Source organism: Gymnodraco acuticeps, unplaced genomic scaffold (genome assembly GCF_902827175.1).
Source record: "Gymnodraco acuticeps unplaced genomic scaffold, fGymAcu1.1, whole genome shotgun sequence".
NCBI lineage: Eukaryota > Metazoa > Chordata > Actinopteri > Perciformes > Bathydraconidae > Gymnodraco > Gymnodraco acuticeps.
The window spans coordinates 1,055,730-1,071,790 of NW_022990700.1; the positions used below are offsets into that span (position 1 = coordinate 1,055,730).

General features: G+C 43.6%; 1 protein-coding gene across 3 annotated transcripts; it reads left to right on the forward strand.

Moving 5' to 3' along the window:
- The first annotated feature begins 46 nt into the window (after positions 1-46).
- On the forward strand, positions 47-15,463 carry ctbp1 (C-terminal binding protein 1). 3 transcript variants are annotated; one of them, XM_034231104.1, is made up of 11 exons: positions 47-152; positions 1,196-1,244; positions 1,581-1,724; positions 7,129-7,283; positions 8,267-8,411; positions 8,507-8,713; positions 9,207-9,421; positions 10,003-10,133; positions 10,225-10,352; positions 11,488-11,605; positions 11,721-15,463. In XM_034231104.1, exons 3-11 carry the CDS (start codon positions 1,664-1,666, stop codon positions 11,896-11,898), a joined length of 1,338 nt encoding a protein of 445 aa, XP_034086995.1. In that variant the 5' UTR covers positions 47-152; positions 1,196-1,244; positions 1,581-1,663; the 3' UTR covers positions 11,899-15,463. The 3 variants fall into 3 exon arrangements, with proteins under 3 accessions (XP_034086995.1, XP_034086996.1, XP_034086994.1); XM_034231105.1 differs by lacking the exon at positions 47-152 and adding an exon at positions 315-424; XM_034231103.1 differs by lacking the exons at positions 47-152; positions 1,196-1,244; positions 1,581-1,724 and adding an exon at positions 4,490-4,643.
- The last annotated feature ends 598 nt before the right edge of the window (positions 15,464-16,061 follow it).

Sequence of the window (16,061 nt, forward strand, 5' to 3'; positions counted from 1 at the left end):
TCATTCCAGTCCACCGATGCTTTTTCACAGACTGTCTGACCCCCCCACCAACAGCCACTTCCTCTTTTGTCTAATTTCATGGCGATCGGGAGAGAGCGAACACCACCGACGCACGCACACTGTTTCAGCACTCCTGAAAGAGTTTATCCGGGGTAAATAACTGACATTTTTTGCAAGATTTGGTCACTGGGTTTAAAAGTAGTCTTGCCTGGATTCAGCCATGTGTACGATTCACATTTCCCTGTATGATTATTCCACTTTATAGCTTCTGGGTCAGATATTTCACATTGTAGCACCACTCGCTGATAACAAATCGGACGAAATGGGCTGTCCCCCTCCGCCTGCATCTCTCCCACACTCAGCGGCACGCTAGTTAACGGCGCTGGCTAGCTAACGTTAGCAACTCTGCAAACGCTTCATACATGTAGCTATGTTTTTTCATTTTAATTGACATGATTTATAACATTGGGGTGGCTGAATAAGAACAAATGCTGAGAATATTCGGGAGTTGGAAGGAAATTGTAGTTTTCATTAAAATGTTAGCTGCTTAATGTTTGTATTTGGGTTAGCTTGGCTAGCTAACTGTCGTGCTATTTATTTAGTTAGCATTAGCCGGGACAGGGATACAGAAGTTAAGGCAAGCTAAACTATCTCAAAGCGAAGAGACTAACTAGGATATACTTATCTCCTAACAGCCTATCGACTCATGTATTTGCATGGAACATTTTAATATTCTCCATCCTGTTCTCGATAACCAATAAACGGTTTTGCTAGCACCACAAGCTAGTTAGCTAGTTAACGGTTACTTTGATGCTAACGAGGGGGTCCCGGACCATTGATAGTTTCACCGTAAGGTTATCGTTAAAATACCTACTGGTTCAACTAACGTTGACTGGCAGCGGTATTGTTGAACAGAAATGTATAAATGCGTTGTATGAGAGAGTTGTGTTATTATTGCAAGCGAAAACAAAGTTGTTGACCATGATCCAAAACTTCCAAAAAGTAAAAAAATGGTCTAGTAAAGTGATGATGTACTAAGAGTTATGAGCACAAGTTACCTGTTATCTAAACACACTTGTCAATCAATGACATGAAGTTGGTGATATAGGTCTTCATGACAAACCACCTGTATTCATTCTGGATTAATATTGTTAATGTTCATACTTTGATCAATATCCACTTTATTTGTTTACAGTGTAAACTAAGTTGGCAATCTGACTGGCACAACGGACATTGTTCTCCAGGTGAGTGAGTGTAACTGTAAAAATAGTTCACTATAACCCATTTCTCGGCTAATTCAATGCATTAATCATGTTTACACAATTGTGAGTCTTTGCTGTTCAGCCTGGATTCTTCAAGTTGTTTGACATCATGTCCTTCTTTTAATTACACATAGGCCTACATATACTTTTTCCCACCTGTACATTTAAGTCACTTCAAAATGTTAGCACACAGAAATTCAATCTAGTGCAATTCTGTTTTTTATTTTGTTTGTGATGTTTTGATAACTTTTTCTATATAATGTGTTATTAGGCAGTTCAATTTGTCTTAATTGACTGTTTTTTCTAATTTGTCTGCAGGGGAAACTACGTGGTCAACATTAAAAAGAATCCAAAGCACCTGGATCTGTTCTTCTCTGTCCCAGGTTTAGACTGCGCGGTCTATGGCTCTGATGGACAAACACAAACAGGTCAAGCGACAGAGACTTGACCGCATTTGTGAGGGTGAGATTTCATAAAATACTCATACACAAACTAAACGGAAGCAAAAGCTTACATTAATGAGGTTTTATTATTGTGCTTATCAGTTTTTTTAATGTGATACATGGGGCCCAACCTTCACCTATCTAGTTACCATGCTATTCGGGTGTGACTTTTTTACACTGTCATTACCATTCATATCAAGCATTTATTGTCATATGTCAGTGTGCGAAAAAGCACACGTCCCACCCTCCGGGACGTGTTATTTACAATATCCGACAAGTAGATCTTTCAATCGACTTGTCCGATGGACAAGTGACGTTTTTCGCACTTATTTATTGACAAATTATTGATAAATTCAGCTTACGAAAGGTAGAACTAATTCGCAAATTGTCCGTGTCCGCTATTGTTTTTGGTTTTTTGTCGATTCCTTAGGAAATGCATCTCGCCGCTTTCTGTACTGTTAGACGGGGGCAGGGCGGGACATGTAGCACATTGGCAGGCTTGGGAAGCAAAACTCGGATCCGAGTAAGACCAAATAATAACAATTGTCCGGTACCGGGATTAATAAGAGTTGTGAGGACAGGAGGCGGAGGCCGAGCCCCGCGTACCGCAGCTCTCTCTCCCTATTCTCCGTATCGTGTTGCCGTATCAGCTGATCGCTGCACGGTGCAGCTCAGCGTCTCTCTCTTTCTACACACAGCGGATCTGCTGCCCGTTTAACAGCCTCATATTTGTCAAACTTTCTTATGTTCTTTCTCTTAACACGTAATGAAGGTTATTAAGCGTTTTAGCTCCTATATTGTTAATATTGACCGCCATTTCCTTTATGAATTAAATCAGCCTCCCTGTCTGTGTCCTCGCGCTGTCCTCACATCCCCAGACTCGGTGGAGCACAGGGATGTCAGTATTGTTTATGAAGCAGGGTATAGAAAGTACATTATTGAAATGAAAATACTATTTATTTACTTTTACAAACAGTGAGCAGCTGGGCAGCTGCAGCATGTTTATTGCAGGACATGTGTTGGACACACAGACTGTGTGGTTGGACTCTGTCTCACAGGCAGGTTGCAGTGCAACATCAGAGGAGACTGCGCCAATTGTACATTCTCAAACTGCACCACTTAGAACTAACTAAACAATTATTTTAATATAATTTATTCAATAACCGTAACAAAATTAAACAGTATGAAGTGATTTGTAAATAGGAATACAGATTTGACTTAATGTTTTCATAAATACATTTTTCTCCCAGTTTGTCATGGGACTTATTTTTACCCTCTCAAAGAACCAGAATCGAGAACCGAAAAGAACCGGAATCGAAAAGCATAACCGGAATCGTTAAAATCCAAACGATACCCAACCCTATGTGTGATGCAGTAAAATCTTACCGTAAAAACCGTGGGAAAATGTAAAATACGATGCCGATCGATTTTTCTGGACAAGTGAAAAATGTATTCGGACAAGTAAATTGCCAAACTCACCTGTCCATGGACAAGTACTCTCTAAAAACTAAAAATCTTACACTGTATGCACAGTAGAAAACTAGATTCCCTTTGCAATGCTTTTTTGTTGTTGTTGCTTTTAAGTAAATTAAAACATTATATATACACACTATTAAAAAATCATAGAGATCTGTCAACTTGTATCGGCACACAGAGGGTATCTGAATATGTATTTGTATCTGCCTGTGAGATGGTTTCGGGCAGAAGCGGTCTCCGATTTTATATATATATATATATTTATGACATTTATTTTATACAGCCACACACAAACACTGATACATCAGACAATTGGGCCCTGTACACAAATAAAAAAAAGCCCTACATAATAAGTCAACTAACTAATTAGTTAGTTGGTCGACTAAAAGGAAAAAAGCCAACTATTTTCATTAAATGATAAACAAATTGTTCTTGCAAAAATAGCAGACAATTTTGTTTTCCGCCTTTGACATATTCATGCTTTTCTCTTTTTGCATTTTATTAAACTGAATATCTTTTGGTTTTGGAATGGCATTTTTAGACATTTCCTTGGAAACTAAATAATAAGTGAAAGCCCTGTACCTGATTGCAAGTGTCAACCTTTCAGCTTCATCCAGCAACTTTCTTCTTTGTTTCTTAAGTATGTAGTCAAACCAGATGCTGACAGTTTCATATTATGTTTGTATCATTTGTCTGTAATATCTTGGCTGGTTTTTATTTATAGCTCTAGGAACATTGTTCTTTAAATGCTGATTTAAAGGCTACTGTTCAGAGTCCTCCGCTGTGCTCTTAACCTCTAGTATTGTGAGCAGACTGGTTGAAACGTTGACCCTGATTGTATTTCTTACCGCCTCTTGAGTGCGTTGTGTAGGAAGTTGTTGTTTGTAAACTTTTTTGGTTAAATTGGAATGCAAGGAATGTACAGATGAACGTTTGCAGTGTATTTCATGCTGAAGACTTAATAAGTTAACTTTTTATGTTGATAACAAGTGTTTGTGTATGTGACGGTTAGTGCAGATTTCTAAAAGTGATTGTTGTTGTAGAGGGGAGAGTAGACGATGGAGATCAGACATAATGGTGTACTAAAATGGAGGGAACAGTCTGGGTGGGTCTCTGGAGACGGGTGAGAGGGAGAGGACAGGGTGAAGGGTCGTGGCCGCAGCTACAGGGAAACGGGCCAGCTGTCTCTTTAAAAAACGACAACAGCACAAACCGCCCTCGGCCTCAGCCCTGGCTATTCTAATGAGGTTAGTGCTGGTTGGCTGGCCTACAATGGGGCTGCCTGTGATTGGAGGCTAGCCGTGGGGGAGGGGCTGGGCGTGGATGACAGCTGGGATCCAGCCAGCCAAGAGCAGGCTGACAGAGAGAGAGGGAGAAAAAAGAGCGATAGAGGGAGAGCAAGGCGAGAGAGGGAGAGAGAGAGAGAGAGGAAGACAGGCTCACACAGACTTCATAATGCAAGGTTAGGCCCGGTGCTCATGTGTTTTCTATTTTGGCATGTGTTTTTGAAATGTGTGAACTGTGGGGGGAGAGGTCTGTAGGTTTGGGTGTAGAGCAGCTTTGTGTGTGCAGTTTCCCCTTTTGTGTTCAGCGCGAACTGGTGTTGCCGCAGCCGTCAAGAAGGAACTGAATAGCCGTGTGTGTGTCTAGCTGCGTCTGGGTGGAGTACCGCTGCTTGCTGCATTATCATCGTTTGCTGCCCCTCCCCCCTCACCTCTTACTCCTACAACTGCAGCCAGAGGGAGAGAGAAGAGGAGGAGGGAGTGAGGGGAAAGAAAGGGAGAGGGAGGGAGAATGAATGAATCACTGAATGAATTGTATTGTGTGTGCGGCCATGCTTGTGCTTAGTAGGCCTCGGGTATGCCAGTGCCCTTTACTCAAATTACTCTTTGTGTAGGTCTACTTGTATATTTCCAGATCTACTTTTATTCAGAAGGGGTCTTTGTGATGAGTCCCTTTGGGTTTTTCTACACAGTAAGCGTGTCTTTGTGTGTTCAGCGTGTAGCGGTTGGCCTGTTAGCATTCTTTAGCCATCTGCGATGAATGTGAATCCCACTGCTAAATGGACTGCAGTACATTGTATTGCATTTTTTGTAACGGTGACTGGTGTATTTTTCTTGATTTATGTTGCCTGTGTGGGCTTCATGCATGCATTGGGAAAGGCTCGGATGTCAGAGGAAGTGTTCACAAATATTTGTTTTCCACCCGCGGCTACAAGCTCCCTTCCCTCCTCTGCAGTCTCACCATTACCTCCTGCCCTCTGTCCAAGTAAATGTTCCAGCTAGCCACACTCCCCCACCCGGCCACACACACACCTGTTACAAAGCAGGGACAAGATAGTGTGTTCATGTGGTTAGTACAAGCCAAAGACTGCTGAAAAGATTACAGGGAGAGAGGTCGTAGCTGCTTCGCTGACAGTTGGTGTTCATTTCCTCTTATTTAACATCAATGCATTGGCTGAGAAGTGTCATTTTTTATGGCATTGATTTATTTTTGACATGCAACATTTCCTTTGTTGGCATAATGGTAAATGGCCATGGTGCAAATATGCAGATCTTTGTCAGTAAGGTGTGTGTTTGTGTGTCTTAAGAAGGAGGGAAATAGGAAGGAGGGACTCTTCCAGACATGAGAATTTAGGTCATGACTCAGACCCCCTCGTGAACCCCCACCGCCTCCTCACCGAGACCCCGCAGTTTTCTCCACCCCTCCCCCCCCCCCCCCCCCCCCCCCAGCCGCCACACTCCATAACCTCTCCCCCTCCCATCCCAGCCCCTCCCCTCTGTGTGAGCACTTCTCATACAGTGGCAGGTCGGGTTCCCAGACTTCTGCTTCATTAGCCAACATCTAACTTTCCCATTCGGAGGAGTCTACGCTCCCAAGCGTAACTGACATGTATCGATAAAAGTGGCTCGGTGTATGCTGGTTCCTGAGATGACGAAACAAAGTTGGAGGTTGATACCAAATAGGCTATGATGCCGGACCCTCTCCACGCCCCATCACATATTTAGTTACACATCCCTATGTAACTATAGAGCCCTTACACACATCATCCCTGTGGTTCCTTCAAGGTGTCGGTGGTGGATGTGTTGGAAAAACAGAGTCATAAAAGTCTGAGTTATTATTGTCTTAGGAGTGTGGCAGTCAGGCCTGTTAACTTTAGCCATGCGTGCAGGGAAGGTTTTCTGAGGGTATGATGACACAAAACCCATCTGATAGTCCAGACATGGGAAATGCAGAGTGTTGAGTCATTAGTTTCTTATCCTTGCTGGTTCTGAAGTGACACCGAGTGTCATCATCAGGGATATATGTTGTTGGTTAATCTGCTCCTGGTAGCTTGACATCAATTAGCCTATCACCAACCAGTTCATTTCAAGAGGAAGAAAACAAAATAACGTGATATGAAATCGGTGCTTTCATTTGAGTTGATTGAAAGAGGTTTGGCAGCATTATGAATCGATCAGTTTAGAGGCGCTATCATTTTATTGTTTTGTGTTATTTTATATTCTGTTGGCTTCAGTGGTTTATTGCCTCATTTTGATCAGGTCATTTGAACGTTTCCTCAGATTCCGATCATTATCCTCCCATATTCTTTCTTAGAAGTTTATTTGCTGGTCTTTTATAAATTCAGAAGAATGGATCAAATGACGCATACATTTTGAATGAAAAGATGTGTACTCCCTTACATGCGTTTTCTTCTGCTGTCTCTGAGAGCCACAGAGCTGGACAGCGTAGCTACAGACCAACATGCGTAGCCGTCAAATATATTCTCTAAGGTTAAATATTAAACAATTAACCACTGAGATCTCCTGGTCATCAGCACGTTGTGTGAAAATGTGTGTCACAAAAATAATTTTACATTTTTAAGCATTACCCAGATTTGTCATTGAATATTTAACCTCTTGCCATGGACTTGATATCCAACATTGTCTTCTTCCTGCTGGACTCAGGTATCCGACCCCCCATCCTCAACGGGCCAATGCACCCGCGGCCCCTGGTTGCCCTGCTGGACGGGCGCGACTGCACTGTGGAGATGCCCATCCTCAAAGATGTGGCCACAGTGGCCTTCTGCGATGCCCAGTCCACCCAAGAGATTCATGAGAAGGTAGGACGGACATCTAAAAACATAAAAGTGTTATCATCTGTGTTGTACCCAAAAAATACTTCCTACATCCATCTATTTAGAGGAACTGTCTCTTTTAAAGGTTCCATGTCATGCTTTTCCGTTTATTACCCGTCCCCTTGTGTGTTATGAAGGTTTTCTGCATGTAAACGGTCTGCAGTCACAAACCCTCAAAGTACACCCTGTAGCGAGTAAAACTCTAACACAGAAAAGACCTGTCTGTGCTGCCCCAGAACGCCTCGTTGGAGATTTCTCTTTTTCCATTTCTTTCTTCCTGGTCACTGTGACGTAACGACGACCCATTGGTCCAAATGGACCAATCTGCGGAGCCGTTACGTAGGCTGTGAGTCTGTGTGTGAGCACACACACAAACTCCCAGCTAGGCTGCGGCTGTGTGTGTGTGTGCTCGGGATGGGTTTCGCTGTCTCGCAGACGGCCACGCAGCAAGCAGGAAACCACACCAGTAAGCCAGCTCACACTGTCCGCTCCTCGCAGCAGCGAGCCTCGCAACGTCCCGCCAACACGGCACCCAGACCCCACGCAGCTTTGTCATTACTGGTGTCATTTTCTGATTGCTAACGCCATTGTAACACATAAACACTGATGTAACGGTGGTGGACTCATCAGAACAGAGTGGCCGAGCTGACCAATCAGAGCACACTGGGCTCACAGGGCCCAGTGTGCTCTGTATAGTATGCATCTCTGCATACTATACAGAGATGCTGTATGAGAAACCAATGTGAGTTTGGAAAATTGAACAATGTAAATCTATTCTAGTAGACCTCAACAATGGAATCATGATCAGTAGAAATGGCCATGTCATGGGACCTTTAAGCAGTTTGGAAGATTAGGACTATCCTTTTGATAATCTGTGACTCTCATGTCCCTTTATTTGCTTAGATATTTATGTGTCAAGTGCAGGTTGATGTGATTCAAAGTATTCATGCTGCGTTTGTGTTTGCTAGGTGCTAAACGAGGCAGTGGCTGCTCTGCTCTACCACACCATTACTCTGTCCAGAGATGACTTGGAAAAGTTTAAAGGCCTACGCATAATTGTCAGGATTGGCTCCGGCTTCGACAACGTTGACATCAAAGCGGCTGCTGAGCTCGGTGAGTGGGTGGAACTTTAAATATATTGTCACGGTCAACCATGAGCTGAAACGGAGGGATTAATATTTCTTTCCTACTTTAAACTGATCACCCAGGCATTGCAGTCTGTAATGTGCCAGCTACATCTGTGGAGGAGACAGCCGACACTTCGCTATGTCTGATCCTGAACCTGTACAGGCGAGTCACCTGGATGCACCAGGCCCTCCGGGAGGGAACCCGCGCCTCGAGTGTGGAGCAGATCAGGGAGGTAGCTGGCGGCGCTGCTCGTATCCGCGGAGAGACGCTGGGCATTATCGGTCTAGGTAAGTTAAGAGTGTGGACGTGTTTAGAGTAGTTAGTGGCCACCATTACTAGGTATTACAGTATTTGAAAGAATATGTCTAAAGTCTCTTCCTCACTGGACAACCAACCTTTGTTGGTAATCAATGGGAAAGGTTACACTCTGCATTCATTCCCTGAACCAAAAATGTGTAACCACCGTCAGTGTTTACTAAACCTGCTTTCTTGGACACACCAGTAATGGGAAAGGGATTATTGGCATACTTTAAGCGGGTTTTCCTGAAATGAAAAAAACCTCCATATAAAAGCTTATATGAGAAGGGAAACTGTACTATTGGCTTTTACCTGAACCGCGATGATGTTTTGCGGAAGTGCTTTAGGAGTTTAATTCAAGCAACAGTAAATGATCCAGGGAAAACAGTTTTGTATTTATCCTTAATTTAAAGGCCGATTCCTATTTTCTGTCCAGCAAGGTCACAACAGACTATATCTATAACATTTCTCTCTGTCTTCCAGGGCGTGTTGGCCAAGCCGTGGCTCTGCGGGCTAAGGCCTTTGGTTTTGGCGTGATCTTTTATGACCCCTACCTGCCTGACGGTGTGGAGCGTTCACTGGGCCTGCAGCGCATGGCCACCCTGCAGGACCTGCTGATCCACTCGGACTGCGTGTCCCTGCACTGCAGCCTCAACGAGCACAACCACCACCTCATTAATGACTTCACCATCAAACAGGTGTGGGGATGCACTTTGAACACGTCTCATATCTGCCTCTTTATACGCACATTTTCTTCTTCTACATTTGTGTTGTCTTTTTTACACTTATGCACTCCTGTCTCATTTTCTTCGTTTGTTATTTGTGAGGATAGTGAGAAGATTAACTGTAGAAAATCATTTCAACTCTGCGTTAATTTAGCCTCCATCAGCACAGTAAGTTGCTGCTTTAGCACAATGGCTGTGCCCTAATTGTAGTCTGACATTTAGTTTTGTTCAGGTAACCACTTGGTTGACATCCTGGCAATAAAGGGAGGGAGTTCAGACATTACCTGCAAGAATCGGCATTTAGTTTTTATATGCAGCTTGATATCCTGACTCAAACACTTGGCGGGCATTGTTGGAGCCCAATAGTCTAGACAATCTAAATGATGACAAATGATTTTTGGCCAGAACCAAACGTTGCTTTCATGTTGTGGTCTGTGTTATAGATTAGAAGAGTAATAACAGAATATATTTGTGCCGCAGATTTCAGGTTTCAGCCTTCTCTTGGATTGTTTTGCCCTTAGTTTAATCATATTATCGCTTACTCTGTGATACAGATGCGTCAGGGAGCCTTCCTGGTGAACACATCAAGAGGCGGTCTGGTTGACGAGAAAGCACTGGCTCAGGCTCTGAAAGAGGGTCGGATACGAGGGGCTGCCCTGGACGTGCATGAGACGGAACCTTTCAGGTAACCATGATACACAAGTAACTCCCGATAGCTGTGCGCGATACACAATCTAACTTCTCTTCTCCGTAACAACCTTTGCCCTTCTTTACAGTTTTTCAACGGGCCCTTTGAAGGATGCCCCAAACCTGATCTGTACCCCGCACACATCCTGGTACAGCGAGCAGGCCTCTGTGGAGGCTCGGGAGGAGGCCGCCAGGGAGGTCCGCCGCGCCATCACCGGTAAGACGCTGTTCACTAAACAAGCCGGTGGATTAAGAGAATGTAAATGAAATATTAAGATGCAGTGAAGACACGATCTACACATTCCCACTTCGAGTTGCAATGTATTTGCTTTGAGCACCAGGAAAAGCGCTATATAAATAACATTTATTATTATTATTATTATTTGCTCTTTGTATTAGGGCTGCTCAATTCATCGTATTTTAATCGCAATTACGATTATGGTTTGCAACGATTACGAAAACAACGTAATCGAAATAAAATGTTTTTTTTATTATTACTTTTATTTATTTATTTCAAATTACATTTTTTTTTATTGGTTTTTCAGTTGAATTAAACTTAAAGTTCAGGGTAATCAACTGTTAAAAACATACTGTTAAAAAAAAAATTCTCCAAGAAATGTATGTTTTCAAAGTAAATGGATAATTGTTTTGAAAAATCGTGATCAATTATTGACCCAAATAATCGAGATTATGATTTTTGCCATAATCGAGCAGCCCTACTTTGTATTGTTGTATTTATTTGCTAATGGTTTTGCTAAATGTATGGTGATGTGACTGATGGTCAGGGCGTGCCTGAGCATTTACAGATTAGAAAGCATGTATAAAACGGGTTTTAAATAAATGGTGGATCATCCCATACCTCACTTTTTTACATTACGAGGTACTTCATAACAATCCAGGTTATTGTACAGACCAGTTGATCGAGCCCAACATAACATATTCAAATGAGTTGTTTTAATGCCAACATTAGTATGTAGTTTACTTCACTGTATATTACAGAAAGAAGAAAATGATGAATGCATTAGGATTTAATTAGTGAGCTGTGGCCAAGACGCACACTTTTTATTTCTCTGTATGGAAATCTAATATTTTCATATGGCATATGGTGATCAAAGACACAAACACTTCTTACTGTAAAATGTAAGACAAGTTAAACACGCTTTAATATTAGCCCATGTCCCATACACAACCATGACCTATAATGCCGCTAGAGGGTGATCGAGATACTTTGGCTTCACTTTGGGAGAGCGAACGCGTCGGCCATCTTTATCTGCAACCCCTGTTTAGAGCTATGAAACTAAACAGCTTGATAAAACGTTGCTATGATTGACGACCTCTTTTCCTCGCACCAGGACGAATCCCTGACAGTCTGAAGAACTGCGTGAATAAGGAGTACCTGATGGCCGCCTCTCAGTGGCCCAGCATGGAGGCCGCCACTGTTCACCCAGAACTCAACGGAGCCACTTACAGGTGAGAGGGCTGGATGTGGAACATGAGAACGGGACAGCGCTTGAACAGTAGTTTTATTTTTCAAAATTACAACAGCAACTTTTAGATGATTTTATTTTTGAAATGTGTGTTTCAGATTTCCTCCAGGTCTGATCAATGTTGCAGCAGCAGGGGGTCTCGCAGGAGCGGGAGCAGTGGTCGAAAGCCTTGTTACAGGAACCCTGGCGCACGGCCTCACCCCTGTCTCCCACCCCCCCCACGCCCCCTCCCCCAATAAGGCCGAAGCAGACAGAGACATCCCGTCCGACCAATAGCCCCCCCTGCCGTCGCCAGCACATTCCGTCACCTCTGGAAACCAACCCCCCTCCCCCCTCCCAACCTCCACCACCGCCCCGCAGCATCAGACACAGCCCCACCCTGCAGAACATCGGCAGCGCCAGTTTGACCTGATGTAGATCTACAGTCTTTTTCTTCAGATCACTAAACCAGCCCCTGGAGTGACCAGCCACAGCTAGCCCCTTACCCATCCAGAAGAACACACACTTCCCTCCATCCTCATCTCACCCACTCACCTGCCACCAACCCCCCCGTCCCTCCCCTTCACTCCCCCACAACGTCAGCAATAACTGTATTCTCAAGGATTCAATGATTGGATTGGTTTATATCCTTAGTTGGCTGTTGTTTTAATGGAAAGTTGACCTGTTGTGGTTCTAGGTGTTAATGTTTGTTTGTTTGTTAAAAAAAAGAAGCATTTCTGACATGAGGCTTTACAGTCTGTCTGTCCTCCAACCAGTAGAGGTTCAGAGGCAGAGAGGTGGAAGCCCCCTTTTGTACATTAATGGCTCATGTTACTGCTCTCTCCTTCCTATCTTCTTTTTTCCCTTCTCCCCCTACATCTTTCTTGTGACGGGGAAAATGTGTACTTAAGTAAACCAGACAGAATCACAAACCGTACATCCTGTCCTCCCTTCTAGACGTTCAGCTGCCCCTCAGCCCAGTTTGGCCCTTAGCTCTCCCTGGCACCGCCATGCGCTCGCTCGGCAGAAAGATCCACATTGTTGTCAGTGTAGCTCTCTGAGCGTCAGTTCATCTGCTCGGCTCAAACTTCAGATGGTGACACCCAGCATCCTTTGTCACCCTTTACTTCGGAGACCCTCTCCTTTTTTTAGCAACCGTGAATTTACACATTCTTCGCCCCTAATGGATTGTTTTGTCATGAGATGATAGCGTCACATCGGCTAGCATGATGCATGAATTTAAATGTCATGCCAGCAGCTTTAGTGTGAGTTCAGTGCCCACACAGAATGAAACGCAGCAGCCTTTTTCTGGCCTGAATAGCAACAGCATGACAGAGGCCTCTCCAGCAGGGGGCGCTGTCTGAGCGCTCAGCTAGAAGAGTTGCACACTGCTAACTTCAGTCAGTCACAGGCTGGCTGCAGTGAGGAGCAACATGATCACACACACTGCCAACGTGCAGAACACAGAACGGGTGACCAGGGATCCTCCACCGCCTTATTGTTTTAATAAGATCTCACTGCAACGTACCATCACCGCCCTGCACCCACCTACCCTCCACTCGCCCCCCCCCCCCCCCCCATCATGACATACCCACACATCTGCTCATCACCCAGTAAGCGTGAGGGGACAGTAGAGTTTAGTTTCCTGTAGGAGCAACGGGCCAGTGTTCTTGCATGCTGGCTTTGTTAATGACAGTGGTGTGTGTGTGTGTGTGTTTGGACATGCGTGTGGGCTTGTATGTGTGATGTATGTTCCCTCACCCTGTTATGATAACAAGCTATTGTCTTTCCAAAGGAATAGTCCCTAGGAGTAACTCTTTAACGCTGTTGCCCTGCTGTCAAGGGAACACCTTTCTAGTACCTCAGTAACAGATATTGAATGTACCGTGCATACCCTTTTATTTTTTGTACAGATTTTCTAGATACTTATTTACTATTCTTTACCAGAAGGGTTGTGAAATTGTAGCAGTAATGATACAAAAAAAAAAAATGCCCCATGAAACAAATTGACAAAGTCCTTTTTAGGTTAGCTCTAGGTCACTGAATACTCAGGCTTCAAAACCAATGCGTATCTCTTTGCCTTTACCTTTTTCTCATCGTGGAAAATTCAGCACAACGCTTTCCCATCATTAAGCTTCAGACTGTAGTTGGGTGTTTCGACCTCCATCTTTCTGGCTATGGAAAAAGAAGGAAAAAACAAAAGGCGGTCGCCGTGGTCTGCTAGTTTTTTAAAACTAGAACAGTAGTAATAGATGCCGTTTTGTTTGACCCCCCCTTCATTGTCAGGCTGCTCTATCTATAGTGCATGTGAGGTCATTTTTAGGGGAATTAATATTGGCTTAAAGAATTTGTGTCATCTTGCTGTTTCCCTCTGCTCCCCGGCCTTTCCCCCTCAGAGTGTTTTCAACCCGAGTTGCCATTTTTGTCGTGGTCAGTTTCCAGTGATGTACAGTTTCCCCTCAGAGTCTATGAGAGACATGGAGCATGTCTGTGTCCTGAGATGCTAGGCTCCTCTGTCATGTCATGAGTATATATTTTTAAAAATAACCCCCATAGTTCGGATTATGAGCATAATAGTAATCTTAAACTTTTGCTGTTGATGATTATATATATATTTTTCAGTTCAGCAGTGCACTGTTATGAAAACCATTCTGTGTTATTGTAGGATTTCATTTTTATGGATATACTGTCTGTGTTCTACATGTTGTACTGAAACATTTGGAGAAGAAACATGATATCCCTTTCCTGGTCAAATGTTGTTTCCTTCTTACCCCAACTGTCCTTTCCAGCTGATATCCTCTGGGCCTTACTTTTTCTCTCCCTGTAAAAATAGCTGTTATAGAAAGACGCCATGGAACCACTCACTGCCTTAATACAGTTGACCACAGCAGGTGAAGTCAGGAGACGCATCCAGCAGCAAAGAACGGGCCGCTATCGAGGCCGCTCCGCTAAAAGCTCCTCACACCCAGGCAGGCCTCAATCTGCAGCATCTCTTTTTCCACTGATGAACCACATTTAGCCTCGTTTTGGGGCTCAAAAACATATATTTAGTGTGAATTCGTACTTTGCATTATTAAGATGTTATATATTTTTTGCTGTCTGAATAGTCAGCCTGGCAGTGTGTATGTGCGTTGGCTAACAGATAAGCACAGTGTGTATGCTCACAAAGCCACAGCTGATATTTCACTCTTGGGTGTGAGAATTCCCCCGACCACCACCCTGGGGCTCTTAAAGCATCTTTCACAGTGCTGCCAGAGCCCCAGTGCGGCTGGGAGGGGGAGGGCAACGCGGACACTGGGGTGGTCTGTCAATAAAAATAAAAAAAAAAGCAGAAAATTACAATGAGAATCGGTCACTTTTTCTCTCTCAGGGTTCAAATGCACACATATCCTCCAGCAGTCGCTCTCCGTCTCCTGTCCCTTGTCCCAAGTTTTTCCTCTCGGAATGTAGAACAGCCTCCTGCGTTTTTAGAAAACCGCCCCCCCCCAATCGTTCCCCTTTGTGCACAGGTCTGAACTTTGTTTCTGTTTTGCTTTCTTTTGGCACTGACATCTAACCATCTAACAAGGAATGAATGAATGAATGTTTGAAAGTGACTGTGTGTAATGTTAAAATTGGGAAATGTATTTTTACAACATGTGAACATTTTTTCCACTCACTCTCATTGTGAATTGATTTGTTTTTCTTTCACCAGACTGCAAAAACAACAAAAAAACTAAAACAAAAAAAAAATCTCCTGTAACTAGGCTCTTAAGCTTTATTTTTGTTTTGTTTACTTTTTTATTAGAAACAATCATGTTTGTGATGGTAACTTCCGATGGTAAACTCCACACCGTATTTTAATAAAATCTTAAGAATTAAACATTTGTTCCTGTTTTTTTTTACATCGTTGGTAACAGTTATGCTCTGCTGGTCTGCAATCATGTTGTGTATTGGACCTGTAACTCTGCCTTTTGTTGACTTGAAAAGGTTCCATGCTTGATTCCAATGGTGACAATCCCTGTCCTCTGGCAGTGTGTCATCCCACTGATTACACTCGGCAGTTTCATGACAAAGAGTTTACAGAAATTTTCCATAAACAACATAATTTACTGCCACTTTTAATATGGCAACAAAGGATTATGCAGTGCCTGAACGGGCACAGGTTTACGAGGGGGCAGACTAGGTGGGGTGAGCGGGAAAGGGGGCTTCTACGTAGACCCGCAGGGGAGGGCGTGGGATTATCAGCCCCAAAATTGCTACCACATGTGCATGACCACGAGCCGACTCTTAAAATGGAGCGAAGGAACTCCACCCACCTGAGCCCACTGGTTAAAGGCTGGCACCCTCGGGCGCCATGGAGTCCTTCACGGAAGGTTAGCAATGGAGTTTGTGTTTATTGACTTGGTGATGTTTTCATTTTCATCCTATTTCTATTTTCAGCCCTTTATCTGGCACGAGTGCTTTTTGCTATTAGCCAC

Coding starts and splice junctions, on each gene's coding strand:
- ctbp1 (XM_034231103.1), top strand. CDS start 4,505: ATGACAGCTGGGATCCAGCCAGCCAAGAGCAGGCTGACAGAGAGAGAG. Junction 8,714..9,206: donor GCTGGGCATTATCGGTCTAG/GTAAGTTAAGAG, acceptor TCTGTCTTCCAG/GGCGTGTTGGCCAAGCCGTG. Junction 10,353..11,487: donor GGTCCGCCGCGCCATCACCG/GTAAGACGCTGT, acceptor TCCTCGCACCAG/GACGAATCCCTGACAGTCTG.